The sequence below is a fragment of the Budorcas taxicolor genome, chromosome 5 (assembly GCF_023091745.1).
Source record: "Budorcas taxicolor isolate Tak-1 chromosome 5, Takin1.1, whole genome shotgun sequence".
Classification (NCBI taxonomy): domain Eukaryota; kingdom Metazoa; phylum Chordata; class Mammalia; order Artiodactyla; family Bovidae; genus Budorcas; species Budorcas taxicolor.
Window position 1 is genome coordinate 153,899,558 of NC_068914.1, and position 26,511 is coordinate 153,926,068.

The 26,511-nt window shown below is 55.1% G+C and overlaps 1 protein-coding gene across 1 annotated transcript; it reads right to left on the reverse strand.

The window, feature by feature from the left end:
• Positions 1-13,243: 13,243 nt before the first annotated feature.
• DNAL4 (dynein axonemal light chain 4) lies at positions 13,244-24,296 on the reverse strand. The gene is made up of 4 exons (XM_052641012.1): positions 24,222-24,296; positions 16,478-16,685; positions 14,837-14,920; positions 13,244-13,594 (listed from the first exon to the last, which is right to left on the reverse strand). The coding sequence occupies exons 2-4, from the start codon at positions 16,544-16,546 to the stop codon at positions 13,430-13,432; spliced, it is 318 nt and encodes a 105-aa protein (XP_052496972.1). The 5' UTR covers positions 16,547-16,685; positions 24,222-24,296; the 3' UTR covers positions 13,244-13,429.
• Between the last annotated feature and the right edge of the window lie 2,215 nt (positions 24,297-26,511).

The following is a 26,511-nucleotide window of genomic DNA, read 5'->3' on the forward strand; positions in this document are numbered from 1 at the left end:
CTGTGCCCTCTTGTAGCCAGCTTTGGGTAGGAGAGAGAGCGCGGGCCTGGGATCAGCAGGCTGATCCACCAGCCAGAGATGCTCGGCCAGGCACTCCACTTCTCCAAACTCGGTTCCCAGTCTGTTCCTTTCTTTCCTCAAATTCCAATAACAGGGGCTTCCCTGGTGGTCCAGTGGCTAAGACGCCACACTCCTAATGCAGGGAGCCTGGGTTTCATCCTTGGTCGGGAAACTGGATCCCACTTGTTGCAACTAAGACCTGGCGCAGCCAAATTAATATTTTAAAAATTCTAATAACAGCCTTGGCAATGCTTTCCTCACCTGTCAGGCTGTTCCCAGGCTCCACCCCTCTGTTGGTGCTGTGACCTCCACCTGGCAGCCCATCTCACCTTTCCTCTTTCCACTAACTCTCATCTAACTCACACGCACACACTGACACACACACACACACTCATAAATCTTTCAAACCTAGTGACAATAGCCTCTCCTCCAGGAAGTCTCCTTGGACCCCAGGGTGGTCTATGCACCCTTCACAGCACCCTATAAATCCTGTTGCCTTGGTCATTAGCACTGCCTTCCTGCCCCCTGCCAGACACAGGCCAACGTATGAGCTCCATCTCTGCGGCTGGCCAGGAGTGTATAGACTGAGTGGCTGGAGTCCAGAGGACCGCCTTAGCGTCTACGCTGGACGCAGGGTGCCCAGGGAGAATCACTAGGGTGTGGCCGGTGTGGGGAGACAATCTGGGGGCGGGGAAGGCCTCAGTGGGTGTCTTAGCGTGAGGAGGGCTCTCAATTCACTGCCTCCCCGGGCCTGGGACTCTGGAGAAGTGGGCCCTGTCATCGGGGGATGTGAGGAAGGTTTTGCAGGGCTCTCTTATCAGCAGTGACATCTCAGATCTCCTTGACACTATTCACCTTTCAGTTCATGACAGAGAGGACCCTCCTGAAATGCGGGATTCAGCCCCAGAATAAAGGGAAGGGGAGGAACCTGCCTGTACTTCGTGCCTGGTGGTCAGGCTCCCCTGGCTGCTCAGCTGGTAAAGAATCCCCCTGCAATGCAGGAGACCTGGGTTCGATCCCTGGGTCAGGAAGATCCCTTGGAGAAGGGCATGGCAACCCACTCCAATATTCTTGCCTGGAGAATCCCATGGGCAGAGGAACCTGGTGGGCTATAGCCCATGGGATTGCAAAGAGTCAGACATGACTGAGTGACTAACACTTTCTTTCCCTTTCAGTCAGGCCTCTGGCACTTCTTACCTCCTAGTAGTTCACCAAAATCTTTGAAAGGTGGGACGTAGGGTGATGGTCACCTTTACAGGAAGCTGGGCTTGGAGAAATTAGGGGGCTTGTCCAAGGTGAGCATCTGGTGGATGGTGAGGCCAGAGTGTCTGACACACAGTGACGCCCTCTCTCACCCCCAAGTGGCCCCCAGGATTGGGCCAAACATCAAGGGAAGAAATCTGTCCCTGGAGGGGGGAGGTGGGGCAGGGAACCCCAGGGCTGCGAGAAGCTGGAGGAGACCAGAAGACCTGTCTCTGCTCTCAAGGGGCCTAGGGCTACAGGGAACCTGACCAGCGGAGGTGCAAAGAGAAAGGCCGTGAGTTCTGAATTATGTTGCTCAAAGTCGGAAACTGGCAGGGGGCTCCTGGTCTTGGGTCAGCTTGACATTGGATGGAAAGGCCCCCTGACCACTCTCTGCCTGGCCCTCCACCCCTGAGCCCAGAGGTCGGACTCCTCACTGGAGGCCAGAGACCTCCCTGTCTTGGTGGAGGGGATGTCCCAGCTTCCTGCCCACAGTGTCAGGGACCAAGTCCAGCCCCTGTGAGAGAGCTGCGTGACTGTGGGAGTGGCCTTGCATCCCTGGGCCTTGGTTTCTGCATTTTGTCAAAAGTGGAATAGTGGGGCTTCCCTCGTGGTCCAGTGGTTAAGAGTCCGCCTTGCAATGCAGAGGACATGGGTTTGATCCCTGGTCCGGGAAGATCCCACTTGCCACTGGGCAACTAAGACTGTGCTCCACAACTACTGAGGCCGCGCTTGAGAGCTGGGGCTCTGCAACAAGAGAAGCCTCCACTCACAGTAGCCAGAGAAAGCTTGTACACAGCCAGGAAGACCTATCACAGCCAAAAATAAAATTAATTAATTAAGTTAAAAAAAAAAGTGGAATGGCACCATCTGTCTTGAGGGACCACAGTGAGGATGAAATGAGGACTGACATGGAGCCTCTCACTTAACTCACTGGCTCCCTGGCTTCCTTCCCAAACTGGTCCACAGGCAGGCAAGGCAGGTCTATCTGAAGTTGAGCCAGATGGTCCAGGAAAACAGGCCTAGGGTCTCTGAAGAGCCCTGAACTTGCAGTCTTCTCTGGATTCCGCCCTCTGCACAGTTCCTGTGGCTGTGTGGCTCTGGGCAGGGGTACTAAACCTCTCTGTGCTTCAGCGTCCTCACCAGGTAAATCACAGATGTATGAGTGGCTGGGTTTTTTCTTTTGTTTTTCCTTTTATAGGGTGAAATGTGGAGCATGGTAAGAGTCCCTCCCCAGGGTGACTGTAGTCTTGGAATGCGGGGCTCTGCGCCAGAGGTGACACACCCAGCCACAGAATGAAGTGCGAGGGTCTGCCTTCTTGCTTTCTGGGAGGGCTCCCTGGTGGCTGTGAGGGGCTGGCCCAGCCTGTGTTTTCCTCCAGGGCCTGGGGTGACAGCACCAAGGCCCACATGCTCTGGCCTGGCTTAGCCATCAGAGTGGGGAGGGGCTCAGTACCGCCTTGCTTGAAGTGAACCCACTGAACAGAAAATTCCAAGGGGTCCTGAAAGGCACATTTTAGAGTGCTCCCTCACTCTCCAAGAGGATCTTCATTGTTTTGAAAAGTTCCCCAGTCAGATTCCATTAACAGGACCCCTTCACTGGACGGTGAGGGTGGGGGGTAAGTCTTGCAAGGTGGGGACTGTGGAGCTGAGTTACAAGAGGAGTGTGGGGTTCAGAGTGTGAAGTGGAGGCGCTGGGTCCTGGCTGGACCATGACTTCAGTGACAGTGGGGACCCACCTGCTCTTAGGTGGCTGCCTCGGTACACACACCGGCAAGGCACACAGTAGGTGCTCAATAAATGTTTGTGAGTGAAGAGCCAAAGGAATTCAGGTCCAAATGACTCATGACTTTTCCCACTTGGGCTTGATGAACCTGAGGAGGTGGCTGTGGTCCCCCCGCTCCCCAGGCCTGGGAGGAGGGCAGGGTGTGGACAGAGCCGGGCGGGTCCCCCCAGCGCCGTCCTGCGGTCCCGGAGCGGGCAGTCGCCAGGGAGCCTTGTTATGCGCACATGTGGCCACGAGAGGCCGCCCCGCACCGTCAGCCGCCGTGAATCCAGCCTCCCAGAGGACCCCTAGCGGTGCAGAAAGGAACTCACCTTGCAGAAAGCAGGATGCATTGGAGAAAGACCATCTGGAGGGTCAGCTGAGGGACACTGTGAAAGGGACCCTTGGGGCACAGAGGAGGAAATGGGCCCAGAGAGGGATGGATGGTCCCGGGGACACACGGCTAGTCCTCGGTCACCCCCAGAGGACCCCTCCGAGGTCCTCATCACATGGATTTGAAGAGGGCCTCCTGTTGTTGGGGCTGCTTTGTCTGGGCTCCCCCAGACTTCTGGACTGCAAGGTGGAGATGGGGGTCAGGAAGGGCAGGGCTGGTGGGCGGGGAGGATGGGGGTGGGGCCACGGGGTGCACTTGGCTTACCTAAGGCCACCACCTTCTTGGTAGCCATCTCCTCCTGCCGGGAGGGCTCAACCAGTCACGCTGCGGGTACAACTCATCTCCATTGACGTGGAAGCATCACCAAATGAGGCAGGTGCCCCAGGGGCTCTGGCTTGGCCCTCACTAACCCTGGAACCCCATGCCTGAGGGGCAGGCCTGGCCCTGGGCACCCAGGGAGTTGGTCCTCCTGAGAGGCAGAGAGGCCAGGCCATGCTGCGCCTTGCAGGCCAGGTGAGGAGCTGGGTTTGTCCTGGGCCATTAGGGAATCTATCAGGTGGGGATTAAACCGGGGAGCACGTGGGCCTTCTAATTCAGTTCAGTAGCTCAGTCGTGTCCAACTCTTTGGGACCCCGTGGACTGCAGCTTCCATGGAGGCCAGGCTTCGCTGTCCAACACCAATTCCCAGAGCTTGCTCAAACTCATGTCCATTGAGTCGGTAATGCCATCCAAGCATCTCATCCTCTGTTGTCCCCTTCTCCTCCAGCCTTCAATCTTTCCCAGCGTCAGAGTCTTTTCCAACGCATCCAGTGGCCAAAATATTGGAGTTTCAGCTTCAGCATCAATCCTTCCAATGAATATTCAGGACTGATTTCTTTTAGGATGGACTGGTTGGATCTCCCTGAAGTCCAAGGGACTCTCAAGAGTCTTCTCCAACACCACAATTCAAAAGTATCAATTCTTTGGCCCTCAGCTTTGTTTATAGTTCAACTCTCACATCCATACATGACTACTGGAAAATCATAGCTTGGACTAGACGGACCTTTGTTGGCAAAGCAATGTCTCTGCTTTTTAATATGCTGTCTAGGTTGGTTTGGGTTAGGAAGATGTGGGTGGGGAGCTGGGTTAGGAGGCTGTGGTCACCTGCACCTACGACACAGCTCACAGCCCAGCTCACACTGACTTGCAGGGCAGGTGACTGGCCCTCTCTGGCTGTCTCCCTTCAGCCCTCCAAGCTGGGAGAGGAGGCCTTTCTCCTGGCTCTCTGGACACCCTCCCTGGCTCCCCATGGCTGGTCCAGTGGCAGGTGGACACCGCTGCCCACTCCCACCCACAGTGACCTCAGCCGCAGCGCTCTGACTCCCCCTCATCTCCCCGGGACCTGCAGAAATCCCTTCTGGGCCCCGTTCAAATATCACCTCCTCTGAGAGGACCTCCTGGCCAGTTTGGGCATTGAGGCCTCTCCCTGGCACCCCCATCCCTTGGGAGTTCCGCGCTCACCATGCGAGTAAGGTTGTTGGCCTAGGCCCAGGGGGTGGAGCTGCCTGAATGCAGGGACTGGCCCAGTGGCAGGCACATCATCCAGCGAGAGGGATGTGGGGAGAGAGGACAGAGGGGTCCAGGGAGGCTGAGCCCCACTCTTGAGCCCCTGAACTCGAGTTCGACACTCTCACTTGTTGGTCAGCGAACTAGATGTGACACAGAAGAGCTTGTCCTTCTGCCCCGGCGTTGACATGGCTGTGTACATGGGGTGGGCAGAGGACTCGCCCCGTTTGCCCTGGCCCGGCTGCCAGGTTGTGGCCCCAGGCTCTGTTGGGCAGCACCCCCTTCTCCAAGGATCCCTTGCCACCCTTGAAATCCTATGGCTCCTGAAGCCCCCATGGCTTCTGGCCAAGCTGTGGGCAGGGCAGGGATAAGGCATGGGCTGCCCTGGCTGTGACAAGGCCACCTAAAGGGGCCCAAGAGGAGGGGGAAGCCAAGAGTAGCAGCAGGGCCACCAAGAAGAGTCCCAGGAGCTGGAGGGGGCACCGTGGCCACTATTCAAGCAGCTGCAAGGCCAGGGAGCTGGACCGCACAGGCATTTTCTAAGGGGATGCTAATAATTTGAGGATCGTCAGAGGCGGCACCTCCTGGACTCAGCCATAGAGGGAGGGCATCTCCCGGAGGGCTGTCCAGAGATGGAGTCCAGAGAGTGCCCAAGGCCCTGGGGATGCCATAGAGGCAGCCAAGGGAGGGAGCCCTGGCCGGGTGGGGCAGGGTGGGGTTAGGGGCACTGACGAGAGAAGGGGCCGCAGGTCAAGGGGCCAAGGGGCCAAGGGGAAGGCAGGTTTGGGCTCTGGATTCCTCAGGAATGGAATGCTTACCCCACCCCACTCCTGGCCCTTGGCAAACCTCCGAAGATGCGGAGATGCGGGTCCATCATCAAGGTGCCGTTGCCCCTGCCAGCTCCTCAGGGGCTCTGAGCCGGGAGTGGGGGAAGTGCTTGGACCAACCAGCGCAAGAAAGGGCTGAGCGCAGCCGCAGCCCTGAGGCCCTCCACCCAGCCCTGTGTTCCCAGCGCTCAGCGGGCCACTGTGTACTCCCTGGATTCAGCACCCTCCCTCCATCCTGGTGCAGGCCTCGCCCTGAGACCCCAGCCTGCCCCTGCTAGGTGGACACTGTCGCCTCCTTCACTGCCCCCCACCTCATCTTTCTTGCCATGAAGGAGGCCTGCAAAGGCCTGGCCCTGCCCCTCTCTCGGGCCATTTCTTGGCTCGTCTTCCCCACCCCCAGCTCCACCCAATGGCCTTGTTTCTGAAACCTGTGTGCACACCCTGACTTCTGCCTCAACTCCTTCCCCGTGTGTTGAGCTCCACGTCCACTTCCGTCGTGTCCCTCCTCTGGTCTCAGCACCCCTGCTGGGCACATCCACCGCCACGGTCGCACGTTGCACACGGAGCTGTCCCGCTGGCCCCCGTGTCTGCCCAACTGCAAGTTCCTCCGGGGAGGGCCGGCCAGACTTGCCCCGCTGTCCTGTGTCCCTGGGCCCCAGCGCAAGCAGCATGAAGAATGAGCTGAAAGGTTTTGTAGATGAGGATGAGGACATTCACTTGATAAACATTCATTGAGCACCGGGTGTGTACACGGCCTTGCGCTCAGCCCTGTTAAGAGGCTACGTAATGCAAGGCCCTGTGGCTCTCAAAAGAGCTCTAGACTACACGATGTTCAAGGGGGAGACTTTACGCCTGCCCAGGGCAACTGGGGGCTTTGGTGGGGGGCTCTGCCTAGAACACTCCTGAACAACCCGCCGGCTTCCCTGCGCTTGGCCCGCACAGTGTTCTCCAGGAGCCCCTTTAGAGTTCATCTCCCCTAGACCATGCTCCCAAGGGCAGGGACCAGGGTGGGGACCTATTTCCTCTGCACAGGGCCTGGCATCTCCAGAGCTTATTAAATACTTGCGGAGTGATGGCTGGAAAGAGCATCAGGCCAGCAGGCAAAAGGCCAGCCTGGGTCACAGGGTCCTGGCTGATGGCTTGCTAGCCAATGACGATGCTCTGGCAGAGGCTTTAATAGCAGGGGTTCAGCCCTGACCCCTTTCCTGGAGCTGCTCCATTCACTTAATCCTCCCTGTGACCTCTGGGCTAGGAGGGCTCAAGGACTTCACTCCTTTTTAACCCTGAAGAGAACGGGGCTCAGGAGAAGGGACTTACTTAAGGCTACACAGCCAGCAAGTGGTGGAGCTGGTGTTGGAACTCAGGTCTGATGGCAACCCCGATGTTCTTGGTGCTCCTTAGCAAGCTCTTCCCACCTTAGGAATCAACTCACGCTGCTTCTGAGTCTTTGTATTTTCTTATTAATCAGCTCAAAGCGGGATGACTTTCTGAGTCCCAAATAAACTTGAGGTCTCCTTTGAGGGGCCTGGAGATTTGGCTGAGGGCATCAGAAATAAAGGGATGCCCCTGGTGCAGCCATCACTGGTGTGTTTGGCTCATGTGCCCTGTTGCTCTGAGCTTCCTGGAGAATTCTCTGCTAATTTATCACCCATTTATCCATCCATCCATCCATCCATCCATTGTTCATCCATCCAACCATCCCTCATCCATCCATCCATCTTCCATCCATCCATCCATCCAACCATTCTTCATCCATCCATCCAACTATCCATCATCCATCCATTCAACCATCCATAATCCATCCATCCATCCAACCATTCCTCATCCATTCATCCGTCTTCCATCTATCCAACTATTCATCATCCATACATCCAACCATCCATCATCCATCCATTCAACCATCCATAATCCATCCATCCATCTATTCATCCCTCTAACTAGCCTTATTCACTTGCTCACTAGTCACATTGCACCTCTGATACATAGCAGGTCCTATGCTAGAGAGAAAAGACATATCTCTGCCAAGTCAATAAAATGTAGCTGGTGTAGATATGAGGCACAGTGGGGACACAAAGTGACCTGGAGTGTTCAGGGACTGCAGTGGCAGGGAGGAGTCCTAGGGGAGTTGGCAGCACCCTTCCCACGTCCCTGAGGCTACTGGTATGTAGAGGAGAAACCTCTGCCCCAAGCCGGCCCCCATCCCAGCACATCCCAAGTTCTCTATGAGGCCATTTCCTCACTGTTGGGGCAGAGACCGTTATAGAATCTGCCTGGCTCGCTTCACTGGGCCATTCTGAGGCCCAAAGGACAGACGCAGCTTGGAGAGTGCTCGGCAACAGTGGAGTCCTCACAAGTATCTGCTATCAGGACAGTCCTTCCCAGCTCAGGATGGAAGGACAGCGTCTGGTCCCGGCTGTTTGGGATCCTCAGTCACTGGACGTGTGTGTGGTCACCCTGTGTCTCACGCAGTGACCCTGCAGAGCCCAGATGCCAACAGGGCCTTGGAGGCAACTACCTACCTGGCCCGCTGAGCCCAAGCTTCCAGATTCCCACGTCTCCCAGGGCTTGCGAGGGCTCCCCAGACTGGCCCTGACCCCAATTCCTGATCAGCACTTCCCACCTTCAGGCATTTCCACCTTCATGACCACTATCTCTTTGGTGCCCTACCAAGAAGAGGCAGGGCAGGAGCCGGGAGCCCTATTTTGCAGGTGAGAAAACAGATCCGAGAAGCTGAGTGGCTGTCCTGTGGCAGGCAGACCTCTGGAGAGCTGGGCTCTGGTGCCCTGTGGGCCTGCGGTGAATCCTGGTCGTGTGACCTGGAGCTTAACCTCTCTGGGCCTCGATGCCTCATCTGTAAAAGGGGCGCTGACAGTATCTCCTCACGGGGTGGATGTACGAACTACGTGAGACAGTTTGGAAAATGCTTCCCAGGTGGCGCGAGTGGTAAAGAACCTGTTTGCCGGTGCAGGAGACATAAGGGACACAGGTCTGATCCCTGGGTCGGGAAGATCCCCTGGAGGAGGAGTTGACAACGCACTCTGGTATTCTTGCTCAGATAATTCCATGGACAGAGGAGCCTGGCGGGTTACAGTCCATAGGGCTGCAAAGAGTTCGACAGGAGAGAAGCAACTTAGCACGCACACGACAGTGTCTCTTCACAGGGTGGATGTACCAACTAAATGAGACAGTTTAGAAAATGTTTAGGGTGGTGCCCGGCACACTTGGGACCCCCAATAGTTTGGAAATATTACGAGTACTAATTCAGGTCCTCTACCTCCTAAGCTTGCTCCCTTTCTACCCCGCCCCCGCCCCGCCTTCCTAAGGATTGAAGACAGCAGCTGGCAGTGGGAGGCGGTTACTTTAAATATGAGATGAGGAGAACAAAAGGAAAATAGAACAGGGTGGTGGCTTGTGGCTAAAATTGAACAATTCCCCTCCCAGACTTGGGGGAGGATCTGAAGGACATTATCGGTGTTTCCTGCTTCTTCTTCTCAAGGCACTAACAAGCCCTGCTTCACACCTCTGTCAGTCCGGCTGGAGGTGGGCAAGATGCTGGCCAGGGACCCCCACCACCCCAGGGGCCACCACCTGCCTGCCTCAAAGGCTCTGTTCTCGGGAGAAGCAGGAAGTAGGTTAAGCGGGACCCTGGAGCTTCTCCGCATCACTTCCGAGACAGCATTAAATATTCACCAGAAGATTTCTCCACGGGCCACCACCAGCTTCAAAGGCAGCCCTCTCGCCCCCTTGGCAGCGTGCCCACCGTCTTGGTTGCCATGGGGCCCTGCTACCCAGCCCCTGCCCTTCATCTTCTCACAGTGACAGCCTCGGTGCCCCTTGCCCCCTCCCACCCCCAATCCTGGGTAGGCCTGTGCTTCTGGGGTCTGTGCAGGTCCTGGTGGAGGGGACCAGAGTTCAGTTCTCTCATCCGGCCAGCACTCGCTGCTCTTCCAGGCAGAGGGCCGGGGCCCCGGGGGTGGGGGGCCTATGACTTGGCACCCCAACATGTCCAGAAAAGGCTGCCGACTTCCCCTCTGCTGAGCCGGCAGAGGGGACTGAGGTGTCTGGGCGACGGGCCTGTGAATGAACAGGGCTGGTGAGGCTGGCAGGCTGGGGGTCTGGGTCCCAGCTGGAGCCGCTTCCTAGCTGGACCCGGGCAAGATCTCTCACCCACCCAGCCTCATCTGTAAATAGGGACAGTGATGACCACCTTGGAGGTCTGTTGAGGATACAGGACATCACATCATAAGGAAGCGAGCCCAAGTGCCTGCCGAGTGGGGGACACTGAGCGGCTGGGGTCTCCTTGTCCTCAACCTCTTCCTCCTTCCGCCCTCTTGGGAACTCCACTCGCACATCCTCCACCACTCTCAACATCCATCTCGGCGGCTTCCTCAGGCACTGCTGTTCTGCGCATGCTGGCCCCCCTCACCTGAGGCTGCCCTCCCCAAGTATCTCTCCCCTCCCCATCTCATCCCTCCCCTGGGAAAGCCACAGCCTAGTTCAATGCCGCCTCCTCTGTGACACTTTCCCCAGCGCCCTGGGGGCAGTGACAGCGCCTTTTTCCCTGAACCCCACATTCCCCTGAGCCCCACCCTCCCTCTCCCTCTGGCAGATGCCTTATAAGTGCGTCCCGCTTTTCCATTCCTGGGTCTGCCTTCCTCAGTGGCCTACCGCCAAGGCTGGGGTGTCCTGGCGTGCCGCTCAGTGGTCACGACCCTCTCCTTTTCAGTCCCTGTCAGCAACTGCTTGTTGAATCTCTGGCCGTGAGCAGGGAGGGGCCTGGGAGGATGGTTAGGGTGACCACGGCTGGCATGGGTCCCAGCGGGGAGAGAGATGGAGAGCTACCAAGGTCAGCAGCGTTGTGCTGACTTTCTGCCCTGTCTTGCGGCAGCTGGGTGTCAGGCAGGTTCCCATCTCCAAGGTGGGGAGAAGGCAGCACCCCCAAGCACACAGTGTGCATGGTGGGGGCGCTGTCTGCTCCGGGGGCAGGCCTGAGGCTCTCAGCAACCTCAGGAGCTGGTGCATTTTATCCCCATTTTTACAGACAAATCCACTGAGGCTAGCGAGGTTAGGAAGAGCAGGGCTGGGCCTGAGTCGGGTCTGTGGACCTCAGAGCCCACACTCCCTGGCTACCACCCTACCACCTGGGATGCGGGCTGAGCCTGGCTTACTTTGCGGCACCTACATGTGGCAGATTAGAGGTGAGAACAGCTGCCAAGGCGGCAGTTAATAAACTGTAGCTATTCCAGTCCTCAGCGCCCACCTCCTTGTATTCCCATCTGCACGCCTCGCCAACCGCCCCCTGCAGCACCTGGTGTAGCCCAGGGCTCAGGTCAGCGAGGTCCAAGGTCAAGGAGTTGCCCTCCCCTCTGAACCCCCATCCTACAAGTCCCAGAGGGTCAGATGACCAGTTAGGTCTAGATGACCAGCCTCGGGGCAGTGACCCTGACCTCCTCCCCTTTTTCTCAGGACCCCACGCACAGCAGCAACTCAGCGAACACTTGTGAAATTCACCAGTGGTCCACCGCCCTCCCCTCCCTGCTCAGCTGCCTGGGTGTCTGAGAACTTAGAGGAGGGATGGGATGCCATATAGCAGAGCTGTCGACAGACCCCATGACAAGTGGACTCGAAGCCTTAGGAGGCCATGACCGGGCCAGGGCCCAGGGCTGCCAGGCTGGGATGTCCTGGTGAGCTGCCTCAGGAAGGGAAGGTGGGCTGGGGAGCAGGACAGGCTGGCCCAGGTCTGCCCAGACCCACCATTTCTAGGGGTGAGATGCAGATTGGGGGGAAGGGGGCTTCTCGGGCCTGCAGGACGGCCCTTCACGCCACGCATCTACTCCCAGCGTCACTTGGCCCAGAGCACCTCCTCCCTGGGGAAAATCCCTCTCTCCTTTGAGAGCTGGCTTTCAGGGCCCACCCCGCCAGGGGCTCCCCGACACTCCCTAGGCTGGGCATGGAGGCCTTCCATCCACCCCCACCATGCCCTGTCCTCTCTTTTTAAAAAAGTTAATTTACTTTTGGTCACTTCAGCTCTTCCTTGCTGTGCTCAGGCTTTCTCTAGCTGCAGTGACTGGGGTCTGCTCTCCAGCTGTGGAGGTGGCTCCCCTCCTTGCGGACCAACGGGCTCTACAGAGCGCAGGCCCGTAGCTGCGGTGCCCAGGCTTCCTTGCTCCATGGGATATGGGGTCTTCCTAGGCCAGGGATGGAACCCGTGTCCCCTGCACTGGCACGTGGATTCTTAACCGCTGGACCAGCAGGGAAGACCCTTCTTTTATTTCATCACTTTTCACGTCCAGTTGGAACAACTGGGTTCCTGTGCTCCTCCTCCATAGGCTGCGGACTCACTGAGGGCAGGGTCTGTGGCTCCTCCATCTTGGTGTCCCCACTCCCGGGGGACCTGGCCCTCAGCGCTGCTTGAAGAAACATCTCTGAACGGAACAACATGATGTGAGACTGAAAGTGTCTTTGCGGTGGCTCGGTATGGCCACTAGGGTGCTGAGTCAGTGTCCCCAGGGCCCGCACCACGACGGAACAGGGAGGCGCAGGGCCTGGGCGCTGAGACACCAGCAGCCTCACCGTGTTCCTGGGACCCCCGCACAGCCTGACAATACTGAGCCTGGCTCCCCCACCAAACCGTGCCCCCCCTCAAAGAGACTATAAGATCAAGGTCAGTTTTTGGTTACTTTAATTGTAAAAACCAAGACATTTATATATAAATAAGACCGCTGTGTAAAATAGGATTCACCCTTCTACTAAAACCCTTCTCCCCACACTCAAAAAGAATATAGAAAACCCAGCAGAGATAAGAAGTACAAATCGGCATGCGGTCCCTGATGAGAAGTAAGTGGCAGGCCAGGTTTCCCTGCTGAAACAGGCCTCGCGGCGAGGGCGCTCCTGGCCCAGGCGTCTCACCGGAGGTCAGTGACACTTCCAGAAACCGCGCAGGCGCGGTTCCCGCACCCTCGGCCCCTGGTTACCAACTGCACACGTGGAGGCAAGGTGGGGGGCAGGGCCGGGGATGGGGTGGGGGGCAGGCTGCTTGGTCCTCATGCCAAAGCCAGGGGCTTGTGGAGCTGTTGGCCCGACGAGACGCGGTGGCTTGTTCAGCCCGGGGCCAGGCGGGGAAAGGGGCTTCTGGGGGTGGGGTCACCGCTTCTCCAGAAGACGAGGAGAGAGGCCTTAGTGACCCCCTAAGAGGAGAGGCTCCCTCGAGGCCATCTGCACACAGGCCCCGTCAAGACAAACAAGAACGGGCGGACGCCTGCCCAGTGCTGGGTGTGGGAAGGCGTGGGGGCTTGGCAGGTCCCTGTGAGAAAAAAATGCCACCCCCCGCCCCTCCTTTGACCCTGTCACACAACCCCCCCCCCCCCAGCCCTCCCCTGCTGCCCCCTCACACCCGGGGACTCAGCGTGAGATGGCTGCGGATGCACACGCGCGGCGCGGCTCAGGACACGGTACACAGGACAGCGAAAAGACCCCAGCTTTCCTCTGGAAAGTCAGGACCTGCCCATGGCTGCTCCCCCCTCCCAGGGGAACAGCGTGGGGGGGAAAGGCCTGCGGGGGCGGGGCGGGGGCGCGGAAGGGCGGGGGGACAGTGTGTCAGGAGCACTTCCAGACACACACAGCCAGGGTCCCCCCGAAGTACAGGTAGAGGAGGTTCTTCACCTCGTGTGTGATCTCAAAGCCGAAGCCTTCGCCGATCACCACGTGCCAGGAGGAGCCGAACTTCTTGTCCATGGTCTCTTTGATCATCTTGGCAGCGCTCTGCAACGAGAGCAGGCCCGTCAGGGGCGGGCGGGTGGGGGGCAGCTTGCGGGAGAGAGTGGGCGTGAGTCAGCGCCCTCGCGGGGAAAGAAGTCTGGGCAAGAGAGAGGCCGTGACTGCAGTTCCGCTCAGAACCTTCGGACAGGGTTTCCGGCCCCTCCTACCAGGGGCGGCTACACAGCTACCTCAGCGGTCGTAAGACACCGGTGAGGCGGCAGGGCGGGGCCTCGGGCCTGAGACGGGCCCCCGGCTGGAGCTCGGAGGCTGCTCTCAGCCCTCAATGAGCCAGCGCCGCTGAGCGCACACTGCGCATGGAGCGATCGCCATCGTCCCAGCGAGGGCTCAGGGCTACCTTCAGGGAGCACAGAGGCCTTCCCTGGTGCGTCTGGTGGGCTCTGGGAGAGAAGCTGGCCCTGCCTCCCTCAGCTGCGACAGCGGCGCCCCTCGTCCTTCCCAAGCTCGCTCTTTCAAGAAGGCTCGGGAGGGGCGGAAGCAAGGCCTTTGCGGAGTGAAGCCCCCAGGCTCCGGCACTTGCTGTGCACTGGCCGCGCCCTCCGCCACGCCAGGCGCCTCACCCACATCATTTGAGGGCGTCTGTCCTTACGACCACCCAGCGAGGAGGCAGCATCCTCGACCCCTGGCACAGACCGGGAAACTGGGGCCCGGCGATGAGAACTGGCCTGTCCAAGGTTAAAGGGCCAGGAAGGGGCTGGAGACAGATCTGAGCTTGGGCCTGCCTGGCCGGTGCACAGTGGCCAGGACCTCCCTCCCCCACAGGCTGCCACCACGCTGGGTTCCTTCCTGTTCACCAGCAGACTGATGAGTGATTTTTCCTGTGTCCATGCCTACCTGTGGTGTCGCCAGCACCTAGGACCGTGCCTGGCACAGGGATGGTGTTTAACATCTTTGCAGAATGGATGAATGGATACATGAATGAATGCCTGGGCGGGCCTCTGTTCTCCACTGGGATGGAGCCAAGGGGCAAGGTAACCTATTTTGCAGCCCACCTGAGACGGGGCACGTGGACATGGGTGTCACAGAAAGTCCCCCGGCTCTTCTCCCTCTAGCACTGGGTCAGTGCCCGAGATAGCGCCAGCCCCTGCTCTCACTGGCCTTCCCCAGGCTCTGAAAGCTTCCCAGGAAGGGTCTAGCCTGGCCCCAGCGGCACTCTGTGTAGCTGGCTGTGGGGACTGGGGCCACAGGGGTCACCCAAGACACGAGGGGCCGCACTGATGGCAATACCTCGTTGTTGTTGGAGAATTTCTCACAGGCCGTGACACACAGCTCCATGGTCTCCACGCGCATCTCCTCTGGCATGTCCGAGTGCTGGAGGCAGGGCGGGGGACAAACAGAGACAGCCTTAGCCTGTGACCTGGCTTCTGGGCTGGCCTCTCGTCCCAAGCTTAAGGCATGGGCAGAGCCCAGAGAGATGACCCGTCTGCTGATGGAACCAAGCAAGGCCTCGTGGGCTCTTACGCCTGGGGCCCCTGTGCAACCAATGTGACCCAGCGACACACAGGGGAAGGCGGCTGGCCCAGGCAGGAGCACGCTGGCCATGGAGACGCTTTACCAGCAGCCTCAGGGCCCAGCTGACTGGCTCAGATCCTGAAGAGATGGTACAGCCGCTCTGAGGGCCCCCTGCTTTTTTTCCTGGCCCTCTCTGGGTGCCCTCCTCTCCTGGGCTCCATCTCTATCCTCGCCTCTTCAGCTCCTGCTCTCCAGGGATCCCGCCCTGCTCTGTGGATGCAGACATCTTCTAGGCGGGCAGGGTTCCCACATGCTCATCCTTACTTTAACCTCTTTTTGGGGCTCTGGATTCCTATGTCCAACTGCCTACTTGCTAGCCTCAGAAGTCTGAAAGAACGCTTGATGTTCCCCCACAAACCTCCGTCTTCCCCCTCTTGGTAACCGACACTGTTTTCTCTCCCACACTCAGGACAAAACAAACCCTGGCAGTCATCCTTGGCCTGCTTTCCCTCACACCCAGCGTCCAGTGTGCTGCTGAATTCTATTGCTCTCCCTTCAACTTCTGTCTAGAACCCTACCGTCTTGCCATCTCTGCTCCAGGACCTGGACCCAGCCACCCTCTCTCCCTGGGTCTCTGCAGTAGCATCCTGGTTGGTCTCCCCGCTTCCACTCGGGTTCCCTAAAATCCATTCTCCATCCAACAGCTGGAGGGCTCTTTCAGAAACATTAAACAGATCACCAGACTCCTACTCCTCTGCTGAAGGCTCTTCACTGTTTCCCTTTGAAGTCAGGGTGGGATCCCCGTTTCTCACTGTGGCCCCCAGGCCTGGGAGGCTGGCCCGGCTGTCATACTGACACTCACGTTCAGTGCCCCCTCACTTGGCACTCATTCCAGCCACACTGGCCTTCTTCCTGCACCTCCCAGATGCTGAGCTTGCTCAGGCTTTCCATGCCTGCTGCTTCCCCTGCCTAGAGAATGTTCTCCAGACTCTCACACGGCGTGCTCCCTAACTTTATTCAGGTCTCTGATCAGAGAGCCCTTTCCAAAAGCCAATCTTTCCTCTCCAGCTCCTTACTTCCACTTTATTCTTCTTCAGGGCACTTGTGACCTGAAATTATGTTCTTTAAATCTTTTTTTCACGGGGGCCAGGCTTCTGTCTTGTTCACTCCCATATCCACAGTGCCCAGAACAGCGCCCGATATGTAGTAGGCGGCCTAAATAATTGTTGAGTGAATGAATGGATGAATGAAAGAATGAATCACTGTGGGCGCCCCCTCCGTCTCTAGGCTGGCCAGCAGAGCCTGCCATAACCTCCTCCCAATGCTATCCTGCAGGGATAAGCTCCCCCTCGCCTCTCTCTCTCCAAGGCTCTTGGGCCCTGCTGGCCACCTGCCCCCCCCTCCCCCGGGCCTTACCCTGACCAGAGGGAAGGTCTGCAGTCGTTTATAATCAGCCTCATCTTTCTTCCCTTCTGTTTCTCCCATGATACTTCCACTGTGACCAGGAGGAGAGAGGGATGCTTTCACGAGGTGCTGGGGCTGGTAATTAAGACACACCCAGGAGATTCAGGAAGCAGGCCCTGCCAGCTTGGTGGAAGCAGAAAATGTCTTTCCCCAAGGGGTGCTGTAGAAAACAGGAAAAACCAGGAGAAACGAGTTGGCTTAAAAACTATACATCACAAATTAGAAATGTCTCAGTAACAATCTGACACCTCCCCGTCTCAACTCCTCCACATCCTTTTCCAAATGGCCAGCAAGTCTGGAGACGGGAGGATGAGTCAACACGAGATGCTGGGACCCAGTTAAGAACACGCTGGTACGATGCTGCAAGCCCACACTGTCATTATCCAGACAAATACTGACTGCGGGCCAGGCCGAGGGTGGAGCCTTCAGCTTGCAATTAACGAACTTGGCTTCTCTGCTAGGCTACTATGTACATCGTCCGTGCTTCCCGGCAGAGGTGGTCAGGAAGTGAAATGTCAGGTCGTGTTCAACAGTCCTGGGCTTATGGGCAAGCAAATGCCTCCTTCTGCAGGTCCTGGCTCTAGAGGAGAGATGTGATCAGTGGTGCCCTGCACCCTCCTTGGCGTGCCAGGCAGCCCGGCTCTTCTCGTCCACTCCCTCAGGCCACCCTGTCCTGTCCAGCTGGCCCAGGAGTTGGGAGGCTCAGGCCTTAGTTACTGGTCCTTCTGCTCACTAGTTATGTGGTTTTGGGCCTCAGATTCCTCATCAGTAACATAAAGGTGGTCACATCTACCTCATGGGACTGTTACAAGAATCAAATGAGATGGCATACGCCAGGCACATAGTAGGCACTCAGCAAACACCCAGCAAACTATTTTTCCTTCCCTCTGGCTCCCCGGAGATTCACACAAGGATATGATGGAAAAGTTATAAAGCCTAATACACATGCATAGATTTCTTTTTTTCTTTCCAAATCTTACGGAAAAACAGATGGGGCTTTTCCTTAAAAGATGGGCCTGGATCCTAAATGACTGGAAGCAGGGCTTGAAACTCAGTGTTTCTCTCTATCCTACACGTCAGTTTATCCTATAACTCAAAGAACTTTTAATCTCAGAAGTACAACTAATATAAATGAAAACGAGCCACCACATCATTAAGCCCCTTTTAACTGTCCGTATTGGACAAATGGGCGTCCCTGATGGCTCAGCAGTAGAGACTCTGCATGCAGTGCAGGAGCCGCAGGCTTGAGCCCTGACTTGAGATGATCCCCTGGAGGAGGAGATGGCAACCCACCCCAGTGTTCTTACCTGGAGAGTCCCACAGACAAGAGGAGCCTGGCGGGCTATAGTCCACGGGGTTGAAAAGAGCTGGATAGGACTGAGTCGGTATGCAAATGCAGCCAAATAATGTTATAATATTCCAGCATCGCTCACATTTCCAAATAAATTTAATTTTCATTGCACAGCCCCCGAACCCTGAAGATGCCCAGCGTAGTAACGAACAGGTAGGTAATGACGGGTGACATCAGCTGGGTTTCCTGCGGGCTAGACACTTCCAAGTACTCCACGTGCATTTACTTGGCCCTGAGCCACCAACCACCCCATGAGTTAGGTCCTGCATGTAAGGGAGGCATTGCTACCCTGAAGGCCACTCAGCTACTGGGCGGCAGAGCTGGAGCTGACCTGGGATGGTCTCCGACACAGGTGATCCTAACACCGTCCTCACGTCACAGGGCCTGCACACAGCAAGCACACGAGGTGGGCGCCCACACACCTCGCTCCCTGAGGCATGACCACGAGCACGGCTCCCATGGTCCCAGCAGTGAAAGGAACGTTAGAGCGTCCCTTTTGGTGTCTCCCCGTCCAGCGCTAACTTGATCCTTGTTTGGTCAAGCCTTGAGCTTTCTGGGCACATTTTTTCTGGGCAGTGCTCTCAAGTTTACCCCCTCTCTGGTGCTGCAGAAATCCTCAGCGCTACTCCATGTGGTCGGCCCCCTCAAGCGAAGCTGGAAGCCTGGCATCACCCTCTGCCCGGCAGAGGAGGAAGATCCCCCCCTCCCCCCACTGCCCGGGTATGCTCTGGTTTCCCAGCGGACAGACGGCTCCTCTTTTCTCACCATCCTGGGCATTTGTACCACCCAGATATTAGCAGTGTCTGTTTGTCTCTACATATAAGCTGGCAGACGACCAAGTACGATATCATTGTACTTTCCGCTTAAGTTTCTTTATTTCACAAAAGGCAGTGAATCATCTTGTCTTTTCTCGTTCCTATCAAGGCCCCATTCCCCCCGTCCTCCTTGCAGTTATTTGGTAAAGGCCACTTTGTTGCCTCCTCCCTGACATCATCAAGGGGTGACAGAAGGTGGGGGCTACACTGATGTAAAAGGATTACATCCTTTGTATGCTTTGCTGTCTCCCGAGACTTTCAAGTGGGAACAATTTATGATGCTGAAGCAGCTGCTTTAGGCCCCTTCCACCCGAATATTTCAATCCGATTCAATTCGGCCTCTGGGCTAACAAGTGCCAGCGTGGAGGGGAGCTCAGAGGCAACCGTGCGCACGTCTGCCCTCGGGGACCTCAGGGTCCGTGACCACTGCTTGGACTCTGCTTTAGCACGTGGAATCCTGGATGAAACCACACTTCGGAGGTGTTATCAAAGCCCATTCTTCAGGAACAAAGTGGGAAAGCCACTGGGACAGTTTTTTGGGGGGGTGGGGGGTGGGGGGGACATCACCTGATAGAGAAGAGAAGATTCAAAACTATGAGATGGGGCATTGAGGCTAGGGTACCAGCTCTAAAACCGGAAGCAGTTCTGCCCTCTTCCCTGCTTTGCAGCCTGAGGCAAGTAATTTAACCTCCTGAGCCTTGGTGTCGTCCTCCGCGAAATGGGACGGTCCCACCTTGTCCTTCTCAGGGAGCTGTCGTGAGCACCAAGTATCTATGCACGTGAGCGGGTGGAAACCGGAGGGCCCTCTGCACCCAGCACCACGCTGCTCCAACCGCCACCACATTATCAGCCGGGACTTCGGCCACATCATTCGGCCACATTTATTAAAGGTCATGACTGCAAGTGGCTTTTCCTAACCTCTACACACACTTCTGGGGATCCAAAAGGGATGAGACTCAGAATGAAAAGGAACAGTTATAGACAAGGTGTCTCCAAATGTAAAAAGGTAGAATTTTTTATGACACTGTATCATTATAGTACAGCTAGAGTCATTCAGCTCCGATTTTAAAACTCTGCTGAAAGAATGTTACCCAAAATAGCACAACTCAAGTTTTAATAACCTTATCAATCTTCCATGCAAATGAGTGTGTGCCTGACAGGTCCAGGCCAGGAAGCAATTGCGTCAGGTCTAAAAGAGAGCCCTTTAATATTTAAGTGTGCTCCTGGCCAGGGCACGTGAATCTGCAGGGTAGCAGAGCTCGACTCTCCCTGGGGCCCATCCGGGCACACAGAGCCAGCATCAGCCTTGCTCCCTCTCTGCCCTTTATTCTCCTTCTCACCCAAGGCCCCTTCTGGAGCCTTATGCAGCCTCGCCCATGTCTGACGCAAGGCCTCTCCTCGGCAATGAGCTGGGCTCCTCATTTCATCATCTTATCAAACCCTGTGTCCTTTGTTCTTTTGTGGGCACTGACCTCAGTCACTATTTACTCTTTTGCTTCTGAAATGTTTGGAAAGAATCCTTAAGTGGGTTAGGGGATGTGGGGAGGAAGGAAAAATGAACGAATTCTGGGAAATAAGGCCAAAAGGGTCTGCCAGCAGGCACCTCACCACCTGCTCCAGCTACTCAGCACCTGGAATAAGCTTGGTTCGTAGACCACGGCTTGCCGCCTTGACCTCTTTCCAGTATCAGAGAGATGGGAGGACATGTGTGGAGCATAGCTTTATGGTTGTGAGTACAGGCTCCACAGGAAGGTCTGGTTTCACACCTTGGACTGTCTCGGATAAGTGTTTACCTCTCCAGGCTTCAGTTTTCTCATCAGGAAACTGGGTCTAAAAACAGACTCTACTTCACAGTCAATGTCAGCTTTTGTTACTGGCGCGGAAGGAAGTGTCCTTCTTTGAATCCCAGCCAACTAAACAGCGAAACGCTCAGGCAAACAAACCAATACTCATCAAGCTCCCACTCTGTGCGGTTAGTACTAAGGCAGGGAATTCTGCGAACACAGTTGGGCTGGGGGAGCTCTGGTGGAGTGACTGATACATTGCTTTCACACCTGCTGTCTCATTTCATCCCAGAACAACCTGTGGGGGCAACACTTGCTCGCAGTTCTCAGACAAGGCGCCTCAGAGAGGTCTGGGGACTGGCCTGGGGGGACACAGCCAGGATCGGAATCCTTATCTACTCTTCTCTCTCTCCTGTGCTTTTCTCTCAAGCAGGAAGCAAGACAGTAACACAAACAGTGTCCATCCTTGGCAGCCAGCAGTCCAGACTCCTACCCACACAGACCTGCTGGTTCCGGCCGGAGTGAGGCCACACACGCCCTTGGCACCTCGGACATCCTCCTGCCCTCCCCTGACAAGTTTGCCCTCCACCTCCTGGCAAACAAAAGGCGAGGCTCGTAAGGTGAGGGGAAAGGAATCTGAGGACTTGAAGGCATTCACCTAAGATATCAGGGAAGTCAGGAAACAATACGGACCATCTAGGTTTCACCATCAGTTTGAAATGCATCATCTACTATAAAAGAAAATTTCAAGAGTAAGAAAGTGATGACTGCAGGATAAAGAATAATCCTCGAGAAGACAGTTCCCTTTCATGTACACAAAGGGTTTTGGTTTGTTTTTTCACATCCCCCTTATATTTTTTCATTTCACTGACGGCTGGTGAAAACTTCTGATGTGCCTTAAACCAGGGGGAGGGAGGGAAAGAAAGATGGAGAGATGGAGAGACAGAGATCAAGACACTTTCTTTATGTATAAGATGATGTAATAAACCATACTGACTCATATGGTTCTCCCTCATGGACATACCCAAGTTTGGATGCAATCCAAACACTTTAGTCAAGATACAAAGTACAACAAATAGCATTAGCTACCACAGTCATCACAGGGAACAGCTGCTTACTACAGAGAGTGGATTACTAAGTCTCTTACCCGCCCCTTCCCCACCCCCCCTTCACACCTACTCCCCCCTTTCCCACTCAAGAGAACAGATTTGAACGTAAGTGACTAAGAATGATGTTATCACAAAAATAAACTGGAATTAGCACGGAGTTACTTTTTCAAAAAAATCATTCATAATCACTAATTACTGGTGACGGCTCATAGCCAGTCACGACTCAGCAGTGCGTCGTGAGTCCAGACAATCTTCCGGGGATGGACTTGCTCTGCTCTCCTGTAGATGCCCCCAGAGCAGCGTCCAGCGTCTGGCACATGGGAGAAGCCCAACAAATATCTAAACTCTAATTAAACTGTATTTCATTTGCCCCCTGGGTAGGGGGGCCCTATCAAATCCCTTCAGTAATTGAGCACTGACCTTGAGCAAGGCAACAGGATGGGTGTTTTATGTAGAGGATCTCATTTACTCCCCCTAAGAACTCCATCAGACAAGCACTATTATCCCTACTTCCCTGATGATCATTCAGGCTGAGCAAAGCAAAGTGACTTCCCACCCAGCTAATAAATGGATGAGCCAGGATGCACTCAGCCATATATGACTTTCGGTTCAGTTCAGTCGCTCAGTCGTGTCCGACTCTTTGCGACCCCATGAATCGCAGCACGCCAGGCCTCCCTGTCCATCACCGACTCCCGGAGATATGACTTTAGGACTAAGCTTTTTCAACCGCTCTGCTATAAGCAAGAGAGAGTCTCTGCTTTCAAGGAGCATCCAATCTAATACGAGGGAACAACACACATACCCAAGGAAATAACTATGGTTCATGGCAAAGAACAGGAAGTGCCGCCAGCCAGACACAGAACTAGAGGGAAGAGGAGAATTCTGGAGGACAGGGGAGAGAATGGTGAGCGTTTGGTGGCAGGGGCAGCGTTTGAGTCAGACCTTAAAAGGTGAGTGGGAATCCTGCTGGTGGGCAAGGTAAGGAAGACATTCCAGACAGAGTGATAAGCAAACACAGTGATGTGGAAGCAGAAAGCTCAAAGGGCTTTATGGGAAAGTCCAACGGTCCAATTTGGCCAGAGGACAGAATCTGGCAAATGAGAAGAGAGGAGGCATGCCGGGAAAGAGGCTGGGATGGGGTTGTGGATGTGGAGAAGAGCCCTGAGACCCAGGCTTAAGAAGTATGGTTATTTTTAGTGGAGAAAGAGAAGTCCTTTGGAGGTCTCCTGGGGGCTGGTGACATGGCTGTGTTTTGACAATTACTCTGGTGGACTGGGTTAACAGGAGGAGAGACTGGGGGTAGGAACACCAGTTAGGAAGCTATAGCCTGGGTGACAGGCATTAAAAACTTGAATCAGGATGATGGCTTCAGTCATGGACAGACTGAGATCCTTGCAGAGGCAGAAACAAAGACGTGACAATGCCTAAGTGGGATGAGCACGGCAGAGGGGCAGATAATGGCCCAGGAGGATGGTGATCTAACTGAGACAGACAGGAGAATTCAGGTAGAACAGATGGACAGACAGAGACATGGGACGCTTTGATGTTTGAATTACTGAGTTTAATTTGTTGGTGAGATATGCAAATGGAGGTATCTCCTCAGGAGCAGGGGATCACAGAATCATGGATTCCCAGGGGGAGGAGGGGAGCCCTGGTCCCAAGTCCAATCACTACATCAATAAAGCAATCTCTATTCCAACCCCCAGCCCCCAAAGTCTCACTAATAATAGACGCCCAGGAGAAATATCTGAACTGGAGATGTGAATTGGAGGGTGAAACGGAGAAACAGGGTGATTCTCAGAGGGAGGGAAATGCGCAGAAATATGAGACAAAGGAAGGAAGTTCATATTGTTCTCAGAATCCCCCAAGGAGATGTGCTATAGTATCCTAATTCTGTATATACTCAGGCTGGACTCCAGGGAGATTAGAGAACTTGCTAGGGTCCTGTAGCTGGGAATCCAACTTAGGTTTGCCAAGTCCTTTTCTCCAGAACCCTGGTGTGCTGCAGTCCACGGGGTCGCAAAGAGTCGGAGGACACGACAGAGAGCTGAACAACAACAAAGTCCTTTTCACTACACTCCAGACTTCCCATGACGATCACGTCCTCGGGGAAGTCTACAGTTGGGTCCCACATCCTGGGACGTCAGAGTCAAAGAGACCTTAGGGATCATTCAACCTAACTTCTCATTTACAAATAGGGAAACTGAGGCCCAAAGAGGGAAATGACCAGCCTCGATTCCCAGACAGTCAACTGTCCAACTCAAGCGGTCTGGGAGGAGGCGATGGTGACCACCCGCCCAGCCGCGGGAGAAGGGAGTTACTCTGCGAATGACGGAGGTTCAAGGTGCAGGGGAAGTCGGGTAAGAGAGGACGGGGGAACGTGAAGCTGGAGGGGATCTCAGGAGGGCCTGCAGGGTAGCGACGGCGAAACTGTCTCGACAGAGCTCGCAGGTCCCCGAAGTGATGGGGTGGGGGGGAGGATGGGGGTTGGGAGGATCTGGAACTGGGAACCAACAGGCAGGAGGTTGAGGTGGGGCCTCGGCGGTGGGCGAGGCCCCGCCCGCCCCGCAATGCCTCCCAGCCCCGCTTCGGGCCGGCCCTCCCCGCCCGGTTGCCCACCGCACCCCGTGGCCTCACCTGCTCCCGAGGGGGCCGGAGCTAAGGCCTCAGCGAGCGCACCCCCGCCAGGGTTGTCAAGGAGCGAAACAAGAGTGTCTTAGCAACAGCGAGGAAGTCCTGCCCCCTCGCCGGACGTTACGGGACTCTTACTTCTTATTGGTGAACCAAGATGTCAATCAACACCGAAGGGCCCTACAACGTAAATTGTACGGAAAGAGGCGTGGCTTACAGATTGAGGAGGCGGGGCTTCACTTATAGTTGTCTTAAGTGGGCCTGAGGAGTTGGGCATAAACAGAAGTTCCCATTTCAGAGAAATTTGGAAGAGCGGTATTATCTGGAGAGTTTCTTTTAGTCATTTGAAACAGCAAATGCAACTTGTTGGTGTCCTGACACTAATAGGCCACACTTACGGCAGAAAGCGAAGAACTAAAGAGCCTCTTGATGAAAGTGAAAGAGGAGAGTGAAAAAGTTGGCTTAAAACTCAACATTCAGAAAACTAAGATCGTGGCATCCGGTCCCATCACTTCATGGCAAATAGATGGGAAAACAATAGAAACAGTGACAGACTTTATTTTCTTGGGCTCCAAAATCACTGCAGATGGTGACTGCAACCATGAAATTAAAAGACGCTTGCTCCTTGGAAGAAAAGCTATGACCAACCTGCCGCTGCTGCCAGGTCGCTTCAGTCGTGCCGACTCTGTGCGACCCCATAGATGGCAGCCCACCAGGCTCCCCCGTCCCTGGGATCCTCCAGGCAAGAATACTGGACTGAGTTGCCGTTTCCTTCTCCAATGCATAAAAGGGAAAAGGGAAAGTGAAGTCGCTTAGTCGTGTGCAACTCAGCCTAGATAGCATATTAAAAAGCAGAGATATTACTTTGCCAGCAAAGGTCCATCTAGTCAACACTATGTTTTTTCCAGTAGTCATGTGTGGATGTGAGAATTGGACTATAAAGAAAACTGAGCTCCAAAGAATTGATGCTTTTGAACTGTGGTGTTGGAGAAGACTCTTGGGAGTCCCTTGGACTGCAAGGAGATCCACGCAGTCCATCCTAAAGGAAATCAGTCCTGGATATTCATTGGAAGGACTGATGCTGAAGCTGAAACTCCAGTACTTTGGCCACCTGATACGAAGAACTGGCTCATTGGAAAAGAACCTGATGCTGGGAAAGATTGAAGGCAGGAGGAGAAGGGTATGACAGAGTATGAGATGGTTGGATGGCATCACTGACTGGGTGGACATGAGTTTGAGTAAGCTCCAGGAGCTGGTGATGGACAAGGAAGCCTGGTGTGCTGCAGTCCATGGGGTTTCAAAGAATTGGACACGACCGAGTGACTGAACTGAACTGAACAAAAGCCTAATATAAAGTAACATCATGTGGGGCTTATGCATGAGTATTGCACCTGATTCTCTCCACAGTTCTTTTAGGTAATAGTATTCATAACCACATCCATCTGAACTAAGGTTCAGAGAGGTTACATAGTTAGTAAAAGGAAAAAAAATCAAGGTTAAGTTCCTGGAGAAGGAACCCAGGGCTCTTGCACTGCGGCACACCCTCATAGAGCTGCCTCAACCTGGTCCGTAGGAGACTCTGGAGCATCTGACTTAAAGATATAGCTGTCCAGAGCCTGCCTTTTCTTTCCCTTAGGAGAAATTAATCTGAATGTATTAGTACAATTAGGAAAAAAGGAAAGGGGGTAAGGGAGAGAACTCCGCAGATTCAAGGTTTTGATTGGTGGATCAAAGGGTCAGTGAAGCACTTCATATTTTAAACATTTATCCTCTCATGATGGGTACTCTGGGTGGATCTCCACTTCACATTCTTTGGCACTTTCGGGGAACTCAGCCCTCACCAGGTGCTGATGATTCAGAGAGGAATAAGATGGGGACCTTGGTCCCAGAGCAAGCATCGCCCAATGTGGGGAAAGACATGTCAACAAATAGACACAGAGTAATTCATTCTACCTGAATTCTGATGGAGGAGTGGGCAAGGTCCTGGTTCTCTCCAAGGAGGGAGTAACTAACTCAAAGGAAGTGGTGTTTGAGTTGACTGAGTCTACGATGACTAGTTGGCTAATGAAGGTGGGAGAGCAGAGTTCACTGGGGACTTCTGGTGGCTCCAGGAGGCCTGGGTAGAGTATGAGGGGGTAGTGAAGATTGGAGGTGAAGATGCAGGGAAATAGGGTTTTTTTGTTTGTTTGTTTTTGGCTGCTCTGCACGACTTGTGAGATCTTTGTTCCTCGACTGGGGATTGAACTCAGACCACAGCAGCAAAAGTGCTGAGTCCAAACTACTGCACTGCCAGGGA